The sequence below is a fragment of the Gavia stellata genome, chromosome 27 (assembly GCF_030936135.1).
Source record: "Gavia stellata isolate bGavSte3 chromosome 27, bGavSte3.hap2, whole genome shotgun sequence".
Classification (NCBI taxonomy): domain Eukaryota; kingdom Metazoa; phylum Chordata; class Aves; order Gaviiformes; family Gaviidae; genus Gavia; species Gavia stellata.
Genome location: NC_082620.1, coordinates 4,866,067 through 4,891,389, shown reverse-complemented (window position 1 = coordinate 4,891,389; position 25,323 = coordinate 4,866,067). Strand labels below are relative to the sequence as shown.

Genomic DNA, 25,323 nt, shown 5'->3' with positions numbered 1-25,323 from the left:
AGGTTTGGGCTTTAGGCCAGAGGGGTGGCATGACTTTCAGTATGCATCTAGGAACATACAAGAGCAAGATAAGATATGTATGATATAAGATATGGCTTATCCTCAGCTGGACTGTGTTTTATGGGTTAAGTGTAGCGATACCTTTCTGTGAAAATGGAGAAGGATGGCTCTTATTGGTTTCACTATTTCTGATAAGAAACAAGAATTGAATAGCTCTTAGAGCTTTAAGTGGGAAGAGATTTCTTGATACCAGTAAGACCTTAGTGGGCATTGGGGAGCAGTGTGCTGTAGACCATATATTAAGACTGGTGACAAATCTCCTGTGTATTTGAGATAGGAGAATGGGTTTCAAGCTTATGGTCATTAAGGTGAAGAGAAAGGAGAGGGTATTATAACCAGCACTTGTTTGGAGGCATGTGCTCTTATGTTATGTGGATTAGGCTGTCTTCAAACCTTCCAAAAAATGCTAGTCAATCCCCAGCCTAGACTGTTCTTGAAAGAACACTTGGCCTTGTGGGAATCTGCATTTCAAGGTGCAAAACAGTGCAGCAGAAGGCTCATCAGTGATTTTACTGTTGAGATGGCTTTTGTGCTAATGCAGTGTTGAATATACTTTTAAATCTTGTTTTGGCATCTCTAAGGCACCCACAACACAAGTTTGTTGTGGCAATCGTGTCTGACCCAGGGTTGTGGTGCTGCATGGGTATCAAATGGAAGGCCTGGGTGGACACAGCAGGTGGCCCAGGAGGTGGCAGGCTGGCAGCAGTGGGAGGGGTGGCTTGGCAGGCTGCTGGACCTGACCCTTTTTGGCCTGCAAGTCTGACAGAAAAGCTGGGCAGTCCAATTAATGCACACCTAGATGCATTTATCTAGGGTGAATATCTCTGTAGCCAGCTTTTTCAAGTCCTCGTATGGTACCACCAAAGCATTGGGATTATCTGTAGGGGATGGCTGTGTAGGGTGACTTCAGCTTATACTTTCATTGAGTATTAGAAGTAGTAGTGTAACGAATTGACTGTGGAAATAGAACTGCAAGGTAAGTTTCTTTCCTGGTGTGAAGTTTTTGAGGGAGGAAAATAATGTTGGATGTGGTGGCTTTGTTTGATATTCCAGGCATTAAATATTCTAGACAGTTTACATCTATGTTTGGGAGGTTGTGGTGCACTGGATGGTGGGTGGCAGTGGCCTTCTCATTACTTTCAAATCGATGCTTGTACACAGCAAATCTTGGCAAAGCCATCCAGCCTCCTCAAAAGGAGGAATAAGGACTTCAGTAGCAGCCAAAAAACAGTTGAACATAATTTGGCTGAGACTGACCAGCCTTAGAAAAGACAGAAACTTAGATACTGAAGGGGGCAGCTAACATAGCTGTGCTTGTATCTCTACAATTCTTACTAACTCAACTCTGAAAAATCAAGGCAGCTTATCTTTTCTGCTTGTTCCTAAGTATGTTGAGTGCGTCCTTCTTGGGAACAGATCTTTTGACTGTTTCTGCAAGGTTTCTTTCTCCCTATTTCTTAAGTTCTATTAATGTGTTTCAAACTTGGTTTCCTAATTGGAAACTTTCCATTGATGTCATGGGAGCTTTCTGTGGCCCACATCAAATAGCTTGGTTCACCAGGAATTAAGTGACTGTACAAATGTTTATGTTAAACACTTATTTAGAAGGCATGTTGACTTATGAGGACCTATGATGACTGTGGTATGTTGGGAGGATAGGTTGGCTGTACAGCTTTTGTCTTGCCTTTGAACTGTAAAAGTACTGGCAGCTGTTTAATGCCTAGATAAGACAACTCAGGCTTGCTTACATCTAATGAACTTGTCCTATCACTGATTATGCGCTGTTTCTTGTCTTTTACATTGGAGAGGTTTTTGTATGGGTAACCTCAATGGAAAGGACTCAGATGGCAATGTCTGGAATAGTCACAGCAGAAAGCTGTTGGCTTAATTACAGGTACTGGAATTTTGCTGTTTTAGAGAGGAAACCCACAGTTTAGTCTGCTGAGAAGCCCTAGGAAGGGAAGGAACAGATGGTGAACATGCATGTTCTTTAAACTCTGCTTACTCAGGCTTCTGTGGTGGTGTCAGGGCATTTGGAAGGTGGAAACAGAAGGGATAAACAACATCTTAGCATCTCCTCTCACCCCCAGTAGACCTCAGACACTGACCAGTGGCTGTCTCTTTCCTTCCCTGCAGGAGACTGTGTTTCTTCCTAATTTAAAGGAAAGATCTTTTCAAAGCTATTATGGAACCTTCTTATGAACATCATGTGCTAGTGGCTACCATCTTTGCAGTGGACTGTCTTAGCAGGTAGCTAATCAAAACCTTTCCATCAGTCAGCTTTGCAGGACTTACTGACTTCTGCATTAAATTTCATAATCACATGTGGCTGTGTACTCTGTATGCAAGACAAATCTGTTTCACAGTTATGGGGAGCAGAGGGAAGTCTTGTGTAGAGCTGCAAACTGCGTTCAGTTACTTCACTTTGGAGAGGGCAAAATACCTTTGAGAACTTACTGTTTGAACCTAAATTACAAGACGGCTTTAGGTATGACTTTGATACCTGAAATTAAGCTTATTGGTGGGCAGAATCTTTTCAGGCAAAGAATGTTTAAGTACTTTTTCACTGCTTTTTACAAAAGTTACAATATTGGACTGCTGTCAGACTAAACTGCCTAGAGAACCAAAAGTGTCCCTACACAAAGTTAAACTGAGATTTCTGGTATGGTGCTCTGCCTTGGAAACAGGGGAGATACCCAAAGAAGGAGATTCCATTTTCTTTACACAAACTTTCCTTCCAGTATCCTTCTTCAAACTGATGTTGAAGTTGTCATGGATACTTTGAATTGCAGTCTTTCCTTGTTCCAGCACCATGCCTATTGATGTCACTGCTGATGCTGAGCTGGGAGGCTTTTTAGAAGTGGATGATTTGGGAGAAATATTCTTGTGACTGGGGGTGAAGATGGACAGCTCCATACAAGACTTGATCTTGTGAGTCTGGATGATTATGCTAAAGTGGCCCAGAGTAAAAATTTTTGTGCTTTCAGATGCTATCTGAAGAGATGATGCTTAAAGCTGTTTACCATCAAAAAGCCTGTACAAATGTCTCTTCAGCAATATATCCCCTCTGCGTGGTTCAGAGCATGACTATCTCCTAACTAGTTGTTCTAGTTGCCTGTGCTGAAGCAACTGATGTGAACTGTTACTTCATACTCACTCTTTTCCAATGGAGAGGTACTACCACTATGTAAATTAGCAGTGTTGGGCCTAATCATACAGATTTGCTTTGCTCAAACTAAATGACTGAGGTGCAGCTTAGTGTTGGCACACGGGAGGTGATGAGGAGGCTACTTAAAATATCACTTGACTTACAGAGCTGAAGCTAGTGAAACTGTTGCTTAGGATTGCATTTCTGAGTGTGTCCCGGTTAAGACTAAGGGACAAGTTCCACTCCTTGCCACTTGAACCAGCCACTCTGGACACTAACCAGTAGTGAAGCAACTGTGAACAGTGCTGTAGGTGAGTGTCTTGGTCATGCTTTTTGGCAAAAACATTTGTTCTGTATTACCACAACTGTTATTTCCAGGAAAAAGTTGCTCTTGGATATCTGGCCACCTTACAGTGCAGATGTCCTCTGAAGGCAGCATGTGTATTCCTGCAGCCACAGTTTGTATAATGTGCTTTAATCTATTTCGTTTTGGCGTGCTCTGTACTTTAAAATCTGATTTGTCTAGCTGCACTTTTATAGGGATAAAACTTGAAGCAGTCAGGCTAGAAGGCCCTTCTAAAATTGTGCTGTTACGTGAAGCCTTTTGCTGGATGATATAAGAACCCAGCTGAAGCTTTTGGTCACCCTGCCTATCTGAACTGACCATAGCAATTTCCAAGGACCCTTTTAGGTCATGGTGAAAGCAAAACATTGCATCATGCTGAGACTCTTCGCAGCTGTAGGCTTCATTGAGATGTAAAATATCTCTCTTCCTAATTATGGTATGTCCCAGGTCAATTATATTTAAACACAGAGTCCAACCATGTCATTAAACTTTTTTGGCTAATGACAAGTCAGAAATCTAGTGAGGCACCATCCCACAATGCTCTGCTTTGGGGAGTTGCTGTGTATGTTCCAGTAAAGCTGGCAATGTGAGTTGTCTCTTGTGTAATCTGTCTGCCAGGAATATCCTCTTAGTTCAGCACTTTATTGAGAGCTGCTGTGAGATGGCTTGTTGCTTGTGTGTATTCCTGGATGTGGAGGGCTTACCTTACTAAGCATGCTGATGGAGTGGTTTGCTGAATGTTGACAAATGTCTCGGCACTAGTCTCTTTGCATGTTTATCTGGCTCTTTCTTTGGGTTTTTGCTCATATAACCAAGGTTTGAGTTGCATAGCTTCTGGCAGCTGCCTCAGAAATGAGAGGTGAACACATCTTTCTGGAGACTGGCAATGGGTTGGGTCAGGCAGAATGCATTATGTTGGCTTCTCTTTGCTTGATAGTTTAAAGGTTAGATAGAAGGAGCTTTCCATATTAACTGCTAATCAGGGGAAGGATGGGGATCCATGTGTCCATTGCAGAAATCCTGGGCTGAAGTAAAACAACAAATGTGTGCATGGTAATCAACGTAGCATTTAAAGTCTGCAAATCTTATATTGGATCCATGTTTCATAGTAGTTTTCATGTGAGCTGCTTGTACCTTTTATTTTAGTGCTAGCTATCTTGTTCTCTCTGCTTGCCCCAAGCTCTAGCAGGTGAAGCTTGATGCTACTAAAAAGCATGGGGAAAGGGCAGAAAACAGTCCTTCCCCACCCAAAACATCAGGATGGCAGATCAAGGTGACCCTCAGTAAAGCTAATGAGTTGGCATAGTGAAGATACTTAGAGGGACTTGTCAGCCCCTGTGCCAGTACCTCTGAGACAAGAGCAAGGTGCTTATATATTCTTCTCCCTGGTTAGATGGTGTGAGTGGTATTGCAGAACAGGGATTTTCTGTTTGGTTTGTTTCCAGTGGAAGCCCATTGTACACCACAGCAAGGCTGCTGTTGCTAATGTTATCAGTGCTGGAAAAGCTACCATCTCTTGCCCTAATGTGTGAAGTGCTAGTAAATCCACTTAAAACAGAGCACAGTTGACCTACCCTTGATACACTCTTGTGACCAACTTCAGTGCCTCTGTTACTGTTAAAGGCCTGGACTTGAGCATGTCTAAAAACTTGTGTTATATAACAAAGTCATGATGATCCTGACTTGACTGTCTGAAAAAAACCAGGCTGTACTAGGCAGACAAGAGATGCCAATGCTTTTTCTTTTCTCTACTGGCTGGATTGCAAGCCATTTATGCCCAAACATTCTGGAGGTGTTCTCCCATGGTGTTACTCTGCTTCCTTTTTGCTAAGGGAGATCCCTAGGAAACTGCTTTCCCTCTGGAGACTTGGAGGGGAAGAGGGAATTGGAAGCTGAAGGGGGGATATTGTGGCCTTGAACAAGCCTAGGTGCTTGATTACCCTGGGATAGCAAGTCTGGGCTCCTCACCTCAACTGGCTGTTGCAGCAGTTGGAGAAGAGAAATTGCATCTTCCGGCTATGTTGCTGGATTTAGAAAGGGTTTTTCCACGACATTTGTTATGTTTTAAGGGTCGTTGTTGTTCCAGATCAAGCTTAAATAGAAAACATAAGGCTGCTGCCAGCTTTCTGTCACAGACACCTTTTATCTTGCATTCATCTCTTCCAAGCAGATGCTGCTTTCATTTCTTGTACTTCTTTGCTACAAGACTAAAATTAACAGCCCTTTGATGCAGGGGAAGAAATTACATTTCAAAGCCAAGTACCTAGTTAACTTCGATAATAAAACTGTTGTTTTTATCTTGAAGGTAATTCTGTGTTCCTTTGAAACAAATCTGAGGGTTGGGAGCTCCTGAACCCTGCTTGCTCTAAGTTAACATGCAGATCCCTCCTTGCCTGGGAACATCAGTGACTGTTCTTTTCGGGTGGGAGGTATAGATGAAGCTGAGCTTCTCAAGGTGAGGTACATGGGGAAGAGGGTGGCAGGCATTGAAGTTGATGCACAGTGTTCCTGCAGATTGTTTTCCTTCCAGCTGATTATAAGCTGCAGCGAGTGGCTAATGCTATCACAAGAGTGCCAACCACATAGCTCAAGGTGGAGCACAGCAGGGGGAGGGAGCTGAGGAGGACACAAGTCTTCAGACACTTCATTGTGGTAGTGAAGCAATCTGTATCCTCTAGCCAGACAGTATTGTTTTTGCCAGTCCACCCTGCCCTCCCTAGCCTTCCTGCCTTCAAAGACTTGTACTGAGCACGGCGTCTGTATGAACAGCCAGCTTCTGGCTTTCATCTTTTCCACTTTAAAAGATAAGCCCTGTTTCTGTAAGGTGCAATACTTCCTAACGGGTAATGTGGCTAAGCTGCATGCATTGGGAGGATTGTTTCCAAGGGGGATGCTGAAGCGTGCCTGTCCTCACAGGGAGGGCAGCTGGTGGATGAGGCTGAGCCACAGCATTGCTCATGTAGCAGGTGACTTTAGGGAACAAAGAATTCCTAAACTTGGGCCGTGGCTGGCTTGGCTAGGAGTCGGGACATGGAAGAAAAGATGGTGTGGTCATCATTTAGCATGTTACAAGAACTATCTGATGCAGCAGAGGCACATCTGATGTGCAGGTTATGGGTCAAGATCGCATTTGAGAGTAGGGGCTAGGGGAAATATCTCCTAGAAAATGGTAGAAGCCAGATGCTTTTGGAGATTAATTGCAAAAGACTTTTTTTTGATAGTGGCAATGTCGTTTTATGTCTGCCTGGTCCTACTGAAACTAGCAGACTTATTGCGGGAGGCCACAGAAGGCTTTTTTGCATATAGGCAGGTGCTGGAGGCATTGAAGAATCTGACAGACTTTCAGATTAGGACGCCTAAACTTGATTTAAAGAGCCTGTCATGATTGTGTGATGAGCTCCTGCTTTGGATGCATGTGCAGGGGTGTTGACTTCTGAAAACATCCTTTTGCTAAGTGAACAGAATGGTTTCCTAAACAGTATGAAAAAAAAAATCACTTCCTCAGTGACTCAACTGTCTCCTCTTCTGAGGTTTTTGTCTTCAGTGGTGACACCCTCAGTCTCCACAGACCTCAGGACAGGAAAGACCTGAATCTGTAGTTTAAGCTGTGAAAGATCCACTGGGTCTTTATACACTTTATGCTCTTTTTCAACACTTAACAAGCCCAGGATGAAGAGGTCTGGGTAAACATCAGAGAGGAATGCTGGGTTTTTCCATGTGGCAAGGTAAGACAAAGACCTGTGATCTAAATCTATGTTTATATTGCTTAGAGTAGTTGACTGTCCAGTAAGAAGGTACTAACAGCTAGTACAAGAGGCTGAACTACATTGACTTGTTTAGGATTTATTTGACCTGAGGACTAACACTAAATTCAACCTGAAACAGGCTGATGAAAAAACTGGAGTGACTTGAACGGGGAGGAAGATGCATAACCCTAAGCATAAGGAGAAGTTTTGTCACAGTGAGGCTTGTCAAGCATTGGAACGGGTTGCGCAGAGGTTGTACAGTCTCTGTTTTTGAAGATTAACAAGAGTAAACTGGATAAAGCTCTGAGTAACCTAGTCTGACCCTGTTTTGAGTAGGAGATTGGACTGGAGACCTCCTGAGGTCCTTTCCAGCCTGAATTAGTTTATGATTCTATGAAATAAGCTTGTATAGTAATCTTGCTGTGATACTATCGGAAGAGTTAAATTCTGGAAGTGGGTAGGCTGCTTTATTAATGGATAGACAGGGAGACTTATCTCCTACATAGCCAGCTAGAATCTGGGGTTTTTGGTTGTTTGTTTCCCAGCTTGTCTAAGAAACTCTTAGAACCAATTTCTGTCCTACAAATCACCCTGAAACACAGAGGAGATGAATTACTTGTTTCAAGTCTCAGCATCACTACTAAAACTTCTTTACTTGAAATAAACATTTGTATAAAAAAAGCTTTCTTCCAGTCTTGTCTCAATGTCAAAGGTGAGCTACAAAACAAAATTTGACTCTCATTTAACTTCGCAACTACCCCCTATCCTGCAGGGTTGCCGAGTACTTAGTAGTGGCAAGTCCTCTTGCTTTGACAATAGCGTTGTTCCTTTTAGAGCGGGCTGTCCTTGGAAGGACACCAGTGTTTCTAGGCTCTCAAAGGAGCCAGATAAGCTTGCTTTATCTTCTTCCTGTGAGTCCATCCATATGTCAGGAGGTTTTCTACAGTCATCATATAGGGGTTTATTTTGTCATAGCAATTGGCAGGACTTGGTACAATGCTATGCATCTGAATCCTTTGAAAACTTGCAGTGCTGTGGGCTGGACAATGGAGCTAGCTCTTGCTAGTTGTTTGTCCCTTTTGGGATGCTGGAATAATGTGATAGGATAGGTAAAACAGGGATCCTTTCTCAGAGAGCAGTGAGGGACTAAGATTTAAGAAAGCAGACAGTACACTAACCAAGCAGCTCCTCTCTGCTTTCTGGATTTACAGGAAGGAGCAGCATCCTGAATTGTGTCTTTAAAAGGTGTTTGGGATGTGGGGGAGTGATTAACAAGGCAAACTATCTTTCTGCTCAGTATTGTAGGATAAAGTTCATATCCCTCAAATCAACAGATGACAGATCTGACTTGCAAGGTATAACTAAGATGAGTCAAATGTAGTTTTGGAAGATGTTTACCCAAGGCCTTAGAAGCCATGCTGTCTACCTTCCAGGCTAGTTACATGATGTTCAATGAGACAAGATACAAAAAAACAGTTATTGAACTGCAGTACATCTAGGCTTGGCACTTAGTTTGACTGTTTGATGTCAGCCCCTCTCTAAAGAGGGACAATTACTATCATGATAGGTCAAAGGAGCACAATTAACTTACTCTCTTGACCTGGTGGTGAAAGGGTGGAGGGAAAGCTACTGTACAGGCTGAGGCAGGCTGCTGGTGACAAGGTACTGCTAGCAGCAGTTTTTGAGCTGGTGGAAGGGAAGAGCTTGGGGACAAGTTGTCCTTGTTGTACTGCATCCTTTTCTGCCCTTTCTTTTACGTAAAGCTCTGCATAGAATGTGTTATGCTATAGCACATGTTATGCTATAGCACTGGTTACCTACAGAAAGACACAGTAGCTATGCAGAGGTCCTTAACTGCATTAAGCTCCAAGGTTATAGAATTAATTTTCTTATGTCTCATGATTTGATTGTCATAGTATCTCATCAGGTGGAAAAGACTCAGTCAGGAAACTCATTAGCTCCTGACTAAGGGGCTTGTTTATTTCCTCCCTGAAAAATAGCAGCAAGCATGCATAGTTGGATGGGAGTCTTTGTGCATCCATCCTCCTGACTCTGGTGGGATTGCTGTGACAGCAGAGGTCAACCCAGTGACTAAATGCAGACTGTAAAAGGGAGGATGAAAGGGATGAACTTGGAAGTGGAGCATGATTGTTGAATGTGAAGAAAAGGATGCCAGCTGAGTTGCTGAGGATGCAGATGTAAATAAATTGTAAAACTGGAGGAGAAAGAAAAGCGAACTTTTGCTTCCTTAAATGTCAGGGACAAAGCAGCTTTTCGTGAGGAGGAACTGAATACTGTCCTGCTGGGTATCAAGTGTGCCGGGCCTTGGAATTTCTTTCTCAGTAGCAGGCAGTTTGTGGGGCATCCTCTGCGGTCCTGCTATTCGCCTTCACCTTTTGCCCCAAATATCATCTTGTGATGCAACAATGCGAAGTGTGCAATGCTTTCATTGACCACCTACTCGTACAAAAAGCATTTTCTCCTACCCTGCATGGTAGGTTGGTGGTGGTATTGCTGCCCATCTCAATGGGGGAAATGCAGATCCAAGGAAGTGATGTGCTGAAGTTTCCCAAGCTGAGTCGCAATGAAGCAGGGATGGAACATAGCTTCAGTTCTGCACCGTAAGGCCCTGATTTTTTGCTGTGCTGTGCTTTTTTCTGTGCTGCTCTGCCTTCTCTTGCAGAGAGCAGTATTCTGTTTGTGGTGCTGTAAGATTCTAATCCTCTGCTTGGAGGGAGCGGAGAGACACTCTTGTAATGGACCAAGAATTACTTGTTTCTAGTACATGGCCCAGATTTCAACTGTGCTTTTTCCATAGTGCTGATGAGTGGTACCAGACACTTGCACAACTTCCCCTCTGGCATAGATGTATTTGATGTAGATACATGTACTGAAGCTTCAGACACAATAAACCTATTTGAGGGCAACAGGCTGAGTAATCTGGTGCTTGGCAGCTGCTCTGTTGTGGGGATTTTTGCTTTACTGTTAGCAGTGCTTGTGACATCTTTAAATGAAAAGAGGAAGGAGGAGGCAGTAGCTGGGCAACCTTAATATTAAAATAGCTCAAACTGCAAATGGTTTTCCTGAGAGAAGGAATCCTGCTGGATTCTACGTGTCTCCTGACAGACTATACTGTATTGCTTTTAGGAGCAGGGATTGAAATCCTCACAATCTGCTGTGTACCTTACATTTTCAAGCCATCTATTTGAGAAAATGCTGCTTTTCAGGTCTATAATACCTAAATCTATGTGACTCTAATACAGTAAGGGCTCAGTTCCTGTTCTCGTGCAGGTATTAGTACTTGGTGTGTACTAGGTGACTTCATTCAACTCTTGATGGGCTCGCTGTGTTCATGGAGGAGGTGTGCATTGCCTTATTCTGCCCACTGAAAGCAGCACAGCAGCTATCCTGGAAAAAAACTAGGACTTCCAAACTAGCACTTCCAGCAATTGGGATAGGATAGTTGTACTCTTAAGCCTATGAGAAGGCCAACCATGTTGCTTCCCCCATTCCTCCAAACACGTAGCATACGAGAAAGGCTTTCTAAAAATTTGCTTCTAGGCAAAGGATAGCTAAAATAGGAGGCTGACCTCCCATGAACTGGGAGAGGACAGCACAAGATGCAGCTGTACAAGTGTCTTTGCTCTGCCCTGCTGTCACCTAGGATGGAAACAGAAGGGGAGTTTTGGTAGGTGACTGCTGATAACTTTAACATGGTTTTCTTTTAATGCAGCTGCTGCTAGCATTAAACTGCAGTGATTCATTGTTAACTTTCAAGGGGAAAGCAGCACTTTGTTACCAAAACCTTTGTCCTGATCGTTGTTTTGTTGGCCAATCTTGCAGTCATAGTAAAAAAGCGCTTTTGATACAGGAATGGAAACTCTGGACAGAGGTAGAAACATCAAGCTTCATTCTTTCCACCCACTGCTCCCCTCCCCATCTACTGATTATCAGACAAAACTAATGAATCAAGATACTTAACTGGACATGAGGGATGGACAGTGGGCTGTGGAGGCTGCAAATTAGTAAGTGGGAAAATAACTAAAAGCAGGGAGCTCTTTTGCAAGAAGGTGGCTTATTATGGATTATGTGGGCTTCTTTAATGCAAATAGCTGTGAACATAAACATCTAGAAAATTTATGGTGGCTTAACTGTGGAGGAAATGCCTTTCTAAATGCAGCCTGGTTTTGGATGTTACGGCTCCTGTGCTGGAGGGAAGGAGGGGAAAACATCAGGCAGGCAGGGCAACTTGGCCAGGTGCTGACTTAATTTTTCAAACACCAATGCTGAACACAGTTTACTGCTCTACCTATTGAATGGCTTCTGGAGGGTAGTGGCTGTCAAAATAATTGCTGCTTGCTTCTGCTCCTCTTGTGAGCTGGGGCAAATGTCTGCAGCACAGGACAGTGAAACAGCTTGGGGAACAGTATCATCCTGGATTGGTTCCCCAATTCAATCTTCAGTGTGATTGCACTAATGCTTGAATTAGTACAGCAGTGTGAGGGAGTGGGGTGGGAAGGGCTGGAGGAAGAGAAAACAGTAACTACAAGACTGTTGGTCTGTGGTTTTCATTGCACTGGAACGAAGCCTGACCTGATGGTCATCCTCTGGTCCAGCCAATAACTATAGTGAAAGGGAAGACTGTCCTGCTTCCCCTGCTTCTCCCCACTTTCAGATCGGTTTTCACCAAAGCTTCTGAGTAGCTGACCAACCTAGTCACTGTGCTTGAAATACTTTTGAATGGGAAGCTAAAGCAGACCAGTGTTGTGGTTTAACTTGTCAGGGCAGGTACTACTTCAGTCCTTTGTCATTCCTGTTCATTTTCCTGACACTACTTGGACTGTCCTTGATAACTTTGCAGTTCTGGTTTTAAGGCATGGCTCAAAGGGAGACTTTCTAAACACTTGCTCTTCTCTTGACTTTTTGTGAGAATGGGCTATGTAGAGCCCTGGAAGACCCTGGGACTTCTTCCTGAGTAGCCATCTAACCTACAGGTCCTGAAGATAAGCTCATTTGAGACACTTCCATGCTGGCTGTGTTAGCACTTGGCTGTCTTGGAGTTGCTAAGCTCCTTGTACAGATAAAATGACAGCCCCATTCTCTGAAAGAGTTTTTATCTAAGGGGAATACTATACGGTATCTGAACAGAAGCCTCAGTGTAATCCTTGGTTATGGAAGAATTTTTAAAAACTGGGCTGTCCTTTCATTTTAAGAATGTGTGGCAGTAGAAAAGCAGCATGGTGTTAGCTGCTAAAGTACAGGGAAGTTGTATGACAAGTGCTGTTAGACAGTGTACTTGGTAGTTCAGTCCTGCAAACTAGTCTTTCAAGTGCAGCTTGTTTATAAAACTGGGGGTTTTTGTTTGCTATGTGCCAAGCATAGATTTCAACCCTACAGGGATGTGAGGCTTCTTCTGGAAGCAGTGCTTGTTCACATGCAAAGTCTCAATAACATAAAGAAAAATCAGTTGAAGATGGTTGGACATGTACAAAGGTGTAAGAAAGGTGATCCTCTGGACAAGTGAAAAAGGTTTGCGTGTCACCTTTCTTCTTGCTACCTATGTGACTTATTTCCCATAGCATTTAGTCCACAAGCAGATCATAGAGCCATCTTTTGAATGCATGTGAATAAATCAGAACTGTGAAAAGACTGTGCCTTTTGCAGGTGACTTCTGCAGTTGGTATATCTATGGTAGCCTAGTTTTTTCTCCTTGGAATAAGCTCTTCTGAGATGCTAGTGCCTTTTTCTTAAGGCAAAGACTGCACTGAAGCAACCTGGGAGCAGCCTTCCATAGGTGTATCAAACAGTCTTAACTTCAACACAAGCAAAGTCCATCCCCAGAAAATGGGTTATTGACACAAGCAATGAGGAAAAGCATCACTTGTCTGATGGATCTAGCCTGGAAAAGGTACCAGGAGCTAAAAAAAATGACTTTGACAAATGTGACCAGTGAGATAAGAACCTGGTGTGTGGGGAAGTATGTTTTGCCTGATCTGGAAGACACTTGATCTGGTGCTGCTGTGTTCTCCAAATGGGTATCCACATGCTGAAGCACGTGGAGAACTTGCTATGCTGGTGGAACATGTTGCAGCTGGAGTGCTATAGTCTGCCATAAGCTGCTCAAACCAGTGCATCAGCTGTAAACAGCTTGCACTGCAGAATGGCTGCACTGATGACTGTACAAAGCACTGTTGGTGGCAATAGGGCTGTACATTAAGGCATAGTAATTGCAACAGCTTACTAGTTTTTCTCCAGGCTTTTCGTCTGCAGTGGCTGCATTGCTTTGTGCCCCTGCTGTCACATGTCCCTATGCTTTCTCCCAGGAGGAAGGGAACTGTGTGGATCTTCCTGCTCCTATAACACCATGTACAGGGGCTGTCTTGGCTCAGACCTAACTGCCAAACCACAGCTGTTCTGCTGTTTCCTCCAGAAGAATCTATCTGGAGTGCAGATCTATGGCTCGAAGCTGAACTTGACACATGTGACACGTGATCTTCATCAGTGGTATGTCCCCACTATAGCCTGTCCACAACTTCTGCATTAAAAACAAGTGATGTCTGCAATTCATTTGTATGTATTGCTAACTTGAGAGCTACAGTCAAATGGTTAGGCTGCTAGCTGAGCTGACTCACATCTGAGCATGTGACAGTCTGTTTTGTGACACCAAGCATGATTCAGATGCTGATTTCTACCTGGAACCCAAGTTCATCAAGTCAGTCTTCTAGGTTTCTAACAGCTGCCTGTAAATGCTTGCTAGAATACAGAGTTTCAAGTTGCTTCTGGAAAATAGCACTTCACCAGTTGGCTACAAACAAATACTCTAGACCAGCAGGAAGTTAGAGAGTAGCAAAGGGGAGAGGTGTAAGGAAGGTCAGTGGTGCAGCTGCAGATGTGGGACATGGGAAGGGACTCTGGCTAAATTTCTCAGTGCTTAGCTAACATGCAGTACTGTCAGTTCAATGTGGGATAGTAAACGTAGGGCTTCATCCTGCCTTATGGCGGAAGAGCTTTAGTTGCTGGCTTTCCAGCCTGTTCAGTCAGCTCCTACTCATTGTGCGTACTTTACCATGGCTTCTCTCAGGCCTCATGGTCAACTTGGCAACCCTTCTTATGCCATGAAATACTGTTCACTCTGTAGCACAGGCACTTGTATGCCTGTGTGGCAGTGTTCTGCCATGTTAGGGTTGTGTGCGGAGTAAATTTCTGTTGTACAACTAGCATGCTGGGAAACCAGAGCAAATGGCTTAACTCCTTTTAACATCTGTATGTTACACTACCAATAAATCAACTATTTCTAGCCAGAGTCTCTTTGTCCTGACTTGAATGCAGTTTTTGCTCTGTAAAGGCCACAGACCATGAGTAAGGGTAGAAAGGAAATGGACGCATCAGACAAGGGGATAATGAGAAACTGTGCTGTTGGTAATGCTGAGGTCTGAAGCCAGCAGTAGCAGTTGCTTAACCTACATAGCTTTCTAATGCTGCTGTCCTCAGAATACCGAGGACAAAGCATCTTCAAGGTAGTTTTGGAAAAGGTACAAAAGAATTTCTTTAGACTACTGGTCTAAGTAGACTGACCATAGGAGGATGGACTAACAGTGCCTCATGCCAAGAACATAATCGTTTGCAATGGCTGAGTCTTCTAAAAAAAACTGATCCCAGCTTCTTTACGGATGCAGATTACTACCACTTAGGCTGGCTTCCTCTGCTTCTCGAGGGAGGCAAGGAAGCAGAGGTCCTGATGAGGTACTCCACTACCATTAGTCCTTTAAGGAAGGAAAGTCTCCAGCCCAACATCTCTGTTATGAAGCAATCCTTTCTGCAATACACTACAAAGTATGCTCAGGCATGTGGAATAGATAAGAAGTCATGGATTGTGCTGGTGGATAGAGCGTTACGCCAGTATGGCATGCTGATCTTAATGCTGTGCCTGCGAGTACATGGTAGTCCTAAGTGGGAGAGGCTGTGGAAGAATACATGTTCCACTGTGGTTCTGAAGGCTTATTAGGGAAGAGAGTCTGTCACTAACTACAGGGTTTGAGTAAAAAGGAGAACTTGACTCCAAATAATTGACCATTTTAAGACTTGATGCCCACCAGAGATGGCATTGCCAGAGCAGGTGAATGGCTGGAATCTGCCTCTGAGAAGCTTATTTTAAAGAGATTTGAGGAAATGTTGTGCCTGGTCTTTAACGTGCGGTTGGCAGTCATAAGGTGCCTGGGAGCTACCTTATACAGAGCTGTGAAGAGTCTAATGACCTTTCTGAAACATCCACTAAACTTCCTCTGTGAGGAACGCCAGCCTGAGTTCACTTTTACCATTTAAAGAAATATCTTAGTTTCTCTGCAACCAAAATTGCCAATTGTAACTAGCCTTTAATAGGAGAGAAGATCTCTGGCAACAACTTGTGGAATTCCTTTTGTCTGAGTTGCTTCCATCATTACAAAAACTTTGCAGAGTAACCTCTCTTCTGTTGCTCAGTAGTATTTTCTGCTAGCTTATGCAGCACTGCAGTTAACAGGAATTGGCTGGGTAGGTGGACAGTGGAAACTTGCTTAAGTTTGTTTCTAGTAAGTGGCTTGGTTGAAGATAGGTGGTGGTTGTTACTACAGGTTTTAGTTTACTCAGATGTGCTGCTCTGAATAACTTCAGTGCTTTGCTTTGGAGGACAAGACACTCCATACATGGTGTAAGAGGGCATGCTGTCTTCATCACACCGCCTTTCAATGCTGCAAAAATAGCTAGAAAACTTCTGCAGAAACTGTCTGAATCATCCCAAGGAGAAGAACATTGGAGTGCTTTGTTCACACAGACAAGGTGATTCTTAGCAGTTAGAAGTCCTAGCAGCATTGCACAATGACATGCTCTTGGCTTCCTTGGACAGAAGCCTTTTCTGGTATTTCTCAGGGTGGGCATGCTTATGCTAGCTGCCTCATGTACAGAAGAGCAGAGCTCTTGGTGTCTGCTTTGTAGAGGAATGAGATGAATGCTGTTTGCTTAGCAAGGCAGCTTGTTAACTTTGTAGTATTTGGCAAGACTTGATTTACCTAGACTAAGTGTTTTGTTCTCCCCATCCCTGGCATATCTTGAGCACAGTTACTTGTCAGGGGCCTCTAACTCTGCTGGAGGATTTTCCTTTTTGCTGTGTGGGACATGTGCCATCTTAATTCTTTTTTGCCCAGCCTCTTGTGATCTCAGAGTGACTGCAGTTTCACTTTCTGTGGAGGCCACACAGCCCTGCCAACAGCTAAACCTGCTGAGCCAAACTGCTTCTGCTCTTAGTAGGTGGGGCTGAGGAAGTTGCCCCTGTGGCAACCTTCTCTGTGTAGAGCAAGATAGCAGTGAGGCTGACGGTGCTGCCAAAACCAATGCTATGCTATGAGGGTTGCCTGTCCAGCCCTGATCCAAGCAAAATTGCAACACTCTGAAACTAGCTCTAACCATGTTGTTCGTGCAGTTGTTCCTGTCGTGTTCTCTAGCTGCTTGGTTTCTGCTAACACAGCACTGGAAAACGTCTTCAACAGCATAGGTGAGCTTACTTTTTCCCCAAGGTTTGATCAATATTTAGTGGGGTGGAAAGGGTGCTGAAGCCAGAATGCTGGTGAAATGGTTGCATCAGTGCTGGATGGGGTGTCACAGCCTTCCTGTGACCAGTTTCTGCAGAAATACATAGTGCAAGTAAGGTGGTATATTTTTATGCTAAGAATTAACGCCAGAGACAATTGATTGTCCTGGTTCTTTGGGGCTAAAGTTTGAATGCTATTTGAGGCATGTGAGTTCTCTCTCCACTCCAGATAGGATGTTTTGTAGCATTGCTGATCCATCTTGGCTTTTAGCTTGATTTTGCAGAAGGACTACATGATCAAGAGGTCTGTTCTTCTCAGCACCACCAAGGGAGGAAGGGGAAAACCTCTGGTGTTGAAGCAGATTCTAGAGATTAATTAAAGAAGGGCTAGCACTGTGAAGGGTCTTTGTGGGCAGTTTCTGACATAATAATTGTGCACATACCTGAAGGATGTGAAAGGTGACCCTAGGTAAGCTGCAGCCAGCAGGTTAGTCAGCACATTAGGAGTAGTGTAGCTCCTTTGTCTATTGGCTTGTGGGCTGAACATTCAGCCCAAGAAAATGGACTAAGTTTACTTCATGTTTTTCTAGTGAAATCATGGAAACCTGAGCAAAAGTACAGTGGGTTTTTTAGTCTTCTTTATTAGTACTGTCTGGGATCCTTTAGTTCAGCTTTCCAAAGCAGTAAGCAAGTAAATGACCATGTGCAGAATGTGTATTTTTTTCCTTCTCCTGAGGTGTTTTCCAGGCTGGAGATCTTTAGGGTAGGGCTCTGGTCCATTGTCTGTAGAGCACCCAGAGTATATTAGGTGTTTGGAGGTCTGGCCTCTTCTCTGTAGAAGTACACTCAAATTGGGGGGGAATAGAGGCACAAGTAAACTGACTTGAAGTAGACTTCAAGTAAAACTGGATCAGGAATCAAGGAATTTCAGAGCCTTCATGTAGTCTTGTAACTTATGTTCCAGACAGGTGTCCTGTAGGTGTTGAGCTGCAGAGCAAGGGAGGGCCTATGGGGAGCCATGGGTTTTCTGAACTGAAGCTATCAAACTTTTTGTAACAGTCTGAAGTGTTTCTGGGTCTTCTGGTAAAGTTTGTAACTGAAGGAGAATGGTTTGCCAGTATTTAACCTCAAGAAAACAGATGTTTTTAGTGGCTGAGTGCCTCACAGGTGCTTAAACAACTGCAGGCATCTTCCAGTAAGTGTTAGTTTTGCTTCCCCTCATTTTGGAGAGGATGATTCTAGAACTCTGCTCTGGATTTTTTGAGTTGTGAACCATAGATGCTATACTAAGTCTCTGGCAGCGCTTCGGCAGCTCAGGATTTGAGTTTGTTAATGGAACCAGCAGTGACAGTGACTCCTGAATGGCTAGTGCTAATACTTTGCCTTGTGTGCAGATGTTGGACTGGGACTTTGAGGGCTCTTGCTGCTGTGCAGTTGCTTTCAAATGGAGCTGAATCTGCACAGCACCCTGTTAAAACTGCGATGTTGCTTTGAGATCTAGCTACCTGAAATAACCTCCCACTGTGTGATACAACTTGCATGGGAACAGCCTTTTGGCTTCAGATAAAACAATGAGGGCATCTTGGGTGAGTATTCTTTGGCTTAAGTTCACTGTATTGATAGCTTGGGTTGCATTTCTAGTGTGTGTTCAGACGAGGTGAATGGGTTTGAATACCAGCATAGGGAGAAATGAGGTGAATTGTCTGGGACCAATACGGACCCTTGTTTTGAACGTGGATGAACTTTTTAGTCTAGCTGTGTGAATTGTTTAAGGGGTACGGTTTAGCCTCATATTTGCAAGGTGTTCCTGTAGGTTTTGGGGGACACTAGGGAAGTAATTGAAATCAAGATTTACTTGTTTGATTCATACTGGGGGACAAAATATTCTGCTGTGGATAGTTGAGACTGCTACCTGCATGATATCTGCCTAGCTGGGTTCTTAGCTGCATTTTATGAGGATCACTGCTAGCTGAAGGGGGTAAATGTGGCCATGGGCACAGAGTATGGCTCTGCTCTGTTGTACATGGTATTTTGGTGAACAAAATCAAGATGTCTGCCTCAGCTGGAGAGGTCTATGGTAGGCAGTTATTTTGCCTGGTTCATGTCAATGCTTAAACAGAAGTTGGACGCCAACTCTGCCTTGCCATATACATTCTTTTCTTTGCAGAGCTGTGTTCTCCCCATTTGGCAGCAGAGGCTTCAACACCTTCCATTGAAATGTCTTTGTCTCCTGCCTTGATCTATTTGCAGCAAGCAGTTGTTTTGAAACCTGGTATGTCTTTCTCGTATGGCAAATTGCCTACTTGCTCTGAACAGCTAAACTGAGGGGAGATCTATTTCTCACCAAAAATAGCAGTGAACAATTTTGAGACACTCTTATAGTTTCGTTCCAAAGCTTTTAAGCCTAGAAGGTTAACAATAAAACTGAAAATAGCATTCATGGGGATGAGCTTATGTTTATAAAGCAGAGCAGAACTGCAGCAAGCCTGAGCTGTTGATATGACAGATAAAAGCACTTTCAGTGCTTACATTTGTATTTAAACCTGTAACAGTTCAAAGGTTCTGAGGTAGCTAATTCCCTAGCATATCTTTTCATTTATGGCTGGCTGTGTCTCGTATCAAGCTGCCCAGGCCATTAATCCATTAATTTAACAGAGTAAGCTTTTCTGTATCTATCTTGCCTGTATTGTCTTGTGCACGAAGAGGCTTTTCTTTTAAAAAATGAGGTCGTAATTGTGCTTACTGACTGTAGGGCAAGGTGCCACTCTAGTTCTAGAGCAGGGTAATGCCGGCAACAGCGGAGCCAGCTCTGAGCAGGAATCGTTGCCTTGCCCTAATAAGGAGCCATGTGGCACTTAAATCTTGGCATATAGTGCTCAGTATCTGACCTGCTCTCACTAATTGACCTCTTTGTTCCATTTTTTTTTTGTCTTCCCCCTTTCTCTTCTTTGTTCTGGCTATTGTCCTTCATCTAGTGTTAATAGTCTGCTTGGGAAAAGCGTTGTAACTAATGCAAGTGATGAGTGGTGCTTGTGTTCGGGAAAGGCTGCTTTCTCTGGAGCAGGCAGTGAGATGGTATCCTACCCCATGTGCTTCAGAAGTCCATCTTGTCTTTCACTGTGGTGATTCCCTTTCTGGTGCAGCAGGCTTGAGAGAAATATGATGAAGCTTATGTTGGCAAAAGGCAAAAAGGCATAATGAGCAAGGCATTTTTTTGCTAATGAAGAGCACAGAATTGTATTCTCTTACTTTTCTTGAGCGTTTTGTGCTTCAAAGCAGTCTGCAGCAATACTCCTGCAGTCTGGCAGTCTGCTTTGTTTTGGTTCTTGCTTCCTGTGCAGTGTTCTCACATGTACTGTACAGCTCTCAGGAAATGTCTGCCTCCTCTCCTTCTGCCAATGTTTTGTTCCTTTATCCTAACCAAAGTTCCAACAGCTGAATTTGCCTGTAGACTTCCAAGTGTGCTCTAGCTAGTGCCTTGCTGACAGTCTTTGTCCCTATGCCACAGGCCTTGGGAATGCCAGGTAGTTCATCTGGACTTTCTGTAGAACACTACATGATTCAGTTCTGCCTCAACAGCCTGATGGTCTTTATCCCAGCCTGAGCAAATGACTTACACTGGAACTTCTTAAAAATTGTTGCTTCTGGTCAGCATTAATGTGCCTTTTCCAGGGAAGACACCTGTTAGAGTGACTTCACAAATCTCTTCATAACAGAGTTGGTGTCAGCTTTGAGGTATGAAACTGAGGACTTGAATATGCACAGGCATGATGGCTTAAAGATGGGACAGTGGGATGATTAGGAGGAACTGCTGTTAACCCCTTGAATAACTGCACGGAATACATGTGCTGAGTTGAAAAAGTAGATCAAGCAACTTACTAGGTGGGGTTGTAGGATCCGTTGTGATGTTGTGACAAAGCCTCTGGAGGACAGTTACAACAGTGTACTTGAACTTTTACAGCAGCAGCTCAGCTCATGTCTGTATTGGCTTGTCCTTGGGATCCCTTGGTTTGAGATATTGATGTTCCTTAGGCTTACAGAGCAAGGGAGCCTGTGCCCTTAAAGGCTGGTAATGCCTGTGTGTCATGAAATCACTTGGGCCCAAGCACCTGAGCTGTGGGGTGGAACAACTAAATGTGTTGGGAGAGGGTGATGTGCTGGCACCCAGTGACTGTGCCATCCCTCAATTGGTTTTGCTGTTACTTATTTTCAGCTGTTGACCAGCTGGCTTACATAATTCAGGATTTGTTTTGATCTTATGGATGGTACTTATTTAACTTGCAAGATGTCTTGGTTACCTTACCAGCTGATAATGTGATTGGACCTTATTTAAATGGAACTTGTTTAATGAACTGTGTTCTGTCTGTCAGTGCCATGCATCTGAGGTCCCTGAATAGTTTGAAGTAGCTATACTGCTGCCTAGTAATGTGCATTGGGATGTGACTTTAAAAGAACCCCAGGCATTTTCCTCTCCATACGTGGAAAACGGGAGGGAAGGAAAGGGAAAGCAGTCTTTTCTCTTCTTAAGAACTACAAGATTTGAGGTCACTGTTCCAATGGCTACTCTGGACTACTAGTAAAAACCTGTAGGAAAGCTGGTGAATTGATCCCTAACCCAGTGCATACATGAGCCTTCCCTGTCACCTTCTAGCTGAAGCCTTGCTGCTGATGTCCAGTAACCTTATTTTTAAACCAGATCTGATTCATGTTCTATTTTCTATGCCAGATGAGGTCCTTGGTTGTAAGTGTTGTGACTGTAGCTGGCAGGAGCTCTGCGTGATTGCCTCACTTCAGGAAATGTTAAAATAACACTTTTTTTCTTAGAAAGCTAGTTCGCTCCCCTCCCACTTCTAATTCTCCTAATAGCTGCCCCCAGTTTGGCAGCTGTCTTACAGAGGGTTGTTTGTGTTGCTGAGGAGAGCAGAGACACTTCGGTGGATGCAGTGCTGGAGGAGAGGTACGCAAAGTGAGCTAGGATCTCTAGCCAAGCTGGCTTAAACTTTTTAGAGGTTTCTCTGAAGTTTGGAAGGAAAACTTCTAAACTGTGAGAAGAACCTTGCTCCTCCCCCTGGACTTGGTCTGAGGCTGGGGATTTTTTTTCCTCTTGGAGAAGAGAAGCTGCCCCAACTGAGGCTGCTTATTTGAGACAAACCATACAGCAGGTTTATCTGCTCTCTTGAGCTCTCTTCAGTGGGGCCAACAGTACCAATAGCTGCTGGAATGGGTGTCCCCCGAGGCTGGGCCCAGCAGGTTTTGTCTGCTGTCTTGGACTGGCAGTCAGGCCTCCAAGGTACTTAATTCTCTTTAACCCCACTAAAGCTTTGCTATCTCCTCAAACCTGTATCAGTGGCTGCTAGCTGCTTTGCCAGCTGATCTGTGGAAGGTTTGTAACTCTCCAGGTGGAGAAGCTTTCATTTTTATTGCCTGGCTCCTACCTTGTTTGATCATGGCAGTGGGGAGATGGTTTGTGTTCAATGCTTTATTTCTCTTTGGGAACCGTTTGTCCTGAGAAAAGAAAATTATTTATGGCTGGATGACAACAGGCAATGCTTGTGTGTCTTTGTAGCTTTTACTCTAGGGGATGCTTACATCCTAGAGGTTGCCCAAGAACTTTCATTTACAACTGTCAGCCAAAAAAGGAAGGCTGGAATTTGGTTGTCTTAATCTAATGTCTGTCAGATCTGGGAGCACTGCAAAGGAAGCACTGGAGTACCAGCTAGGAGAACACAAAGTGTTAATCTAGTGTGTTATATCAATAAGCTGTTTTGGACCCTGGAAAAACACTGCAGGTACTAGGCCTGTTTGTAGTGCCTGTTCTACTTGCCAGTCTGACTGTGATCCTCTTCTTGAGCTAGAACACAAATATATCCCTCCTGAAATGCAGCCTGATTTCCTTTCCCTATAGTGGAAGCTATACTTATGGATGTTTTGCATTCTGAAGGCTAGTTCCCACCTCTCTAGAGCAGCAGAGGGAGAAGTTTATTCAGTAATGCCACTCTTTTCCTGCTTTGCAGAGCAGTTATCCATATAAACCAATCCCTCACTACTAGTCAGCTGTAGCATGTTACTACAGGGTCCAAAGACAATCCAATTGTAAACTCAGGTCTATCTTTGAGAAATTGACTGAAGCTGTTTGGACTCCTTTTCTGAGTATTAAGTGCCTTGTGTGTTTTGGCTCCATTGTGGATAGCTATAGAGATGGCTTTGGAAGGGCAAGAAATTCTCCATGGTGGTTGGAAGGAGCAGGAGCCATGAATACCAGTGGGCAGCCTGGGCCTTTGCTGGGGGATGTCTTGGTCAGCCTGACCGTGTGGTATGAATTAGGGCTGGGAGACCAGGCAAAATTATGCTTATACAAGATGCTTCCTACCAACTGAAGACAATCAGGAAAAATTTAAGTCTCAAGCATTATTATGTACTGGGTTCTGAGTCTTCTGCATTGAATAAACTTTTCTCAGATTTTCCAGCCTGGACAACATATAGATGACCATGATGTAAAAGCAAGGCTTGGTGGAGGCAGCCTAAACACAGATGTGCTCTCTTACAGTCTAGTGATGCAGTAATAAGAAGCAGAGCATTAACTGTAAGGAGAAGATGAGCTCTGGTGGCTGAATCTATACCTTCCTTAAACAAAGAAGCAGAAATTCAAGTGCCATTCTGAAGGGGGCATTAGAAACTTGGCACCTATCTATTTGATCTATATGCCATCTCCGCTATGCAGCGTATACTGCATAAGTAGCGTGCATTACCCTTCTTCCTGGTGGAAAGGAGGGGCAAATTGTCAGGATAAACAGATTCAAACTGTGCTCTGCAAATGTTGCGTACAAGGCTGTATGTGCTAATGTTTAACTTGTCTCTTGTTTTTCTTTCCAACCATTAGGCAATACTGACTGGTGCACATCTTGACAAGGTCTCCTAGCAACCTTTTCTGTAGGGCTGAATGACACAAGAGCGGCTGGGGAAATCGATGAGCTTGCCTTGGGAGCCTATAAATAGGCAAAATCAGAACACACAATGGGTCAGAAGGTCACAGGTGGGATAAAAACTGTGGATATGAGGGACCCTGTATACAGGCCATTGAAACAGGAACTCCAAGGACTCGACTACAGCAAACCCACGCGTCTGGACTTGCTACTGGACATGCCTCCGGTATCATATGAAGTCCAGTTATTGCATTCATGGAACAACGATGATCGCTCGCTGAATGTATTTGTGAAAGAGGATGACAAACTCATATTTCACCGGCATCCGGTGGCTCAGAGTACAGATGCCATCAGAGGCAAAGTGGGATATACACGAGGACTGCATGTGTGGCAGATCACGTGGGCGATGAGGCAGCGAGGCACGCATGCTGTCGTAGGGGTGGCAACAGCAGATGCCCCTTTGCATTCAGTAGGGTACACAACGCTTGTAGGAAATAACCATGAATCTTGGGGGTGGGACCTTGGGCGCAACAGACTGTACCACGATGGCAAGAACCAGCCAAGTAAAACCTACCCTGCCTTCTTAGAACCAGATGAAACATTCATTGTGCCGGACTCCTTCCTGGTGGTTCTGGACATGGATGATGGGACACTGAGCTTCATTGTAGATGGGCAATACATGGGTGTCGCATTTCGGGGACTCAAAGGGAAAAAGCTATATCCAGTGGTAAGCGCAGTGTGGGGACACTGTGAAATACGGATGCGCTACTTGAATGGACTTGACCGTGAGTATAACTCCCTGTATTTGTTCTAGCAGTACAGATCTGTGTGCTACTTAAGTGCAGGCTTACTAGACCATCCTGGGGAGGGTTTTCTTTTTACTAGAAAGGTGAGGATTTCATGTCAGCAGTAGGATTGCTGGATACAGCTCTGAATCCTTAATGTCTAATTGAAAAAGCTTGGCTGGCTGTACACATGTACTGTTACGAAGGCACTTCAGGGAGCAAGCAGGGTTTGGGGAGGTAGTAAGGTGGGAGGTGGTGATGCCAGTTGTCTATTTAGAGATGACAAACCTTTCTATATTGCTACCAAAGTATCAGCATGAATGTCCTTCTGATAGTTGCATTATTGGCAATGCAATCCTGGTGTCTCTTTACAGGCAACAGTCTCTGAAGGACAATCACCTTCCTTAAATGTCTAATGAAGGGACTTTTAAAATCCCTTGCAGGCAAGAGTGGGAAGATCTGTCCTTATCTAAGGAAATGGGAATGTCTCATCTTTCAAAAAAGTAGCTCACTTCTCTGCTTCTTTCAGGGCAGGGTGTGCTCACTTCTAGTGTGGGGCTGGATATTGTAGCCAGCCCAACTTGCATGCCAGGCCTTTTACTAACAGGGACATCAATCTCTAGCTAAGCTTAGTAATAAATTTGGCTGTCCAAATGTGCTAAAGTCTGTTATCTCTCATAGTCAGAAGTTCCCATTGGGCCAGACTGTGACTCAGTCCTCTGGGTAGGGTGGAGGAGAGAGGTGAAGGAAGTG

At 44.0% G+C, this 25,323-nt stretch overlaps 1 protein-coding gene across 2 annotated transcripts in view; it reads left to right on the top strand.

The window, feature by feature from the left end:
- The window catches only part of SPSB1 (splA/ryanodine receptor domain and SOCS box containing 1), a 38,312-nt gene that overhangs the window by 7,946 nt on the left and 5,043 nt on the right, over window positions 1-25,323 (top strand). For both annotated transcript variants that reach the window (XM_059829992.1, XM_059829993.1), the window contains exon 2: window positions 23,743-24,570. In XM_059829992.1, coding sequence (XP_059685975.1) covers window positions 23,877-24,570 — 694 coding nt within the window. In that variant the 5' untranslated portion in view covers window positions 23,743-23,876. The remainder of the gene's footprint in view (window positions 1-23,742; window positions 24,571-25,323) is intronic.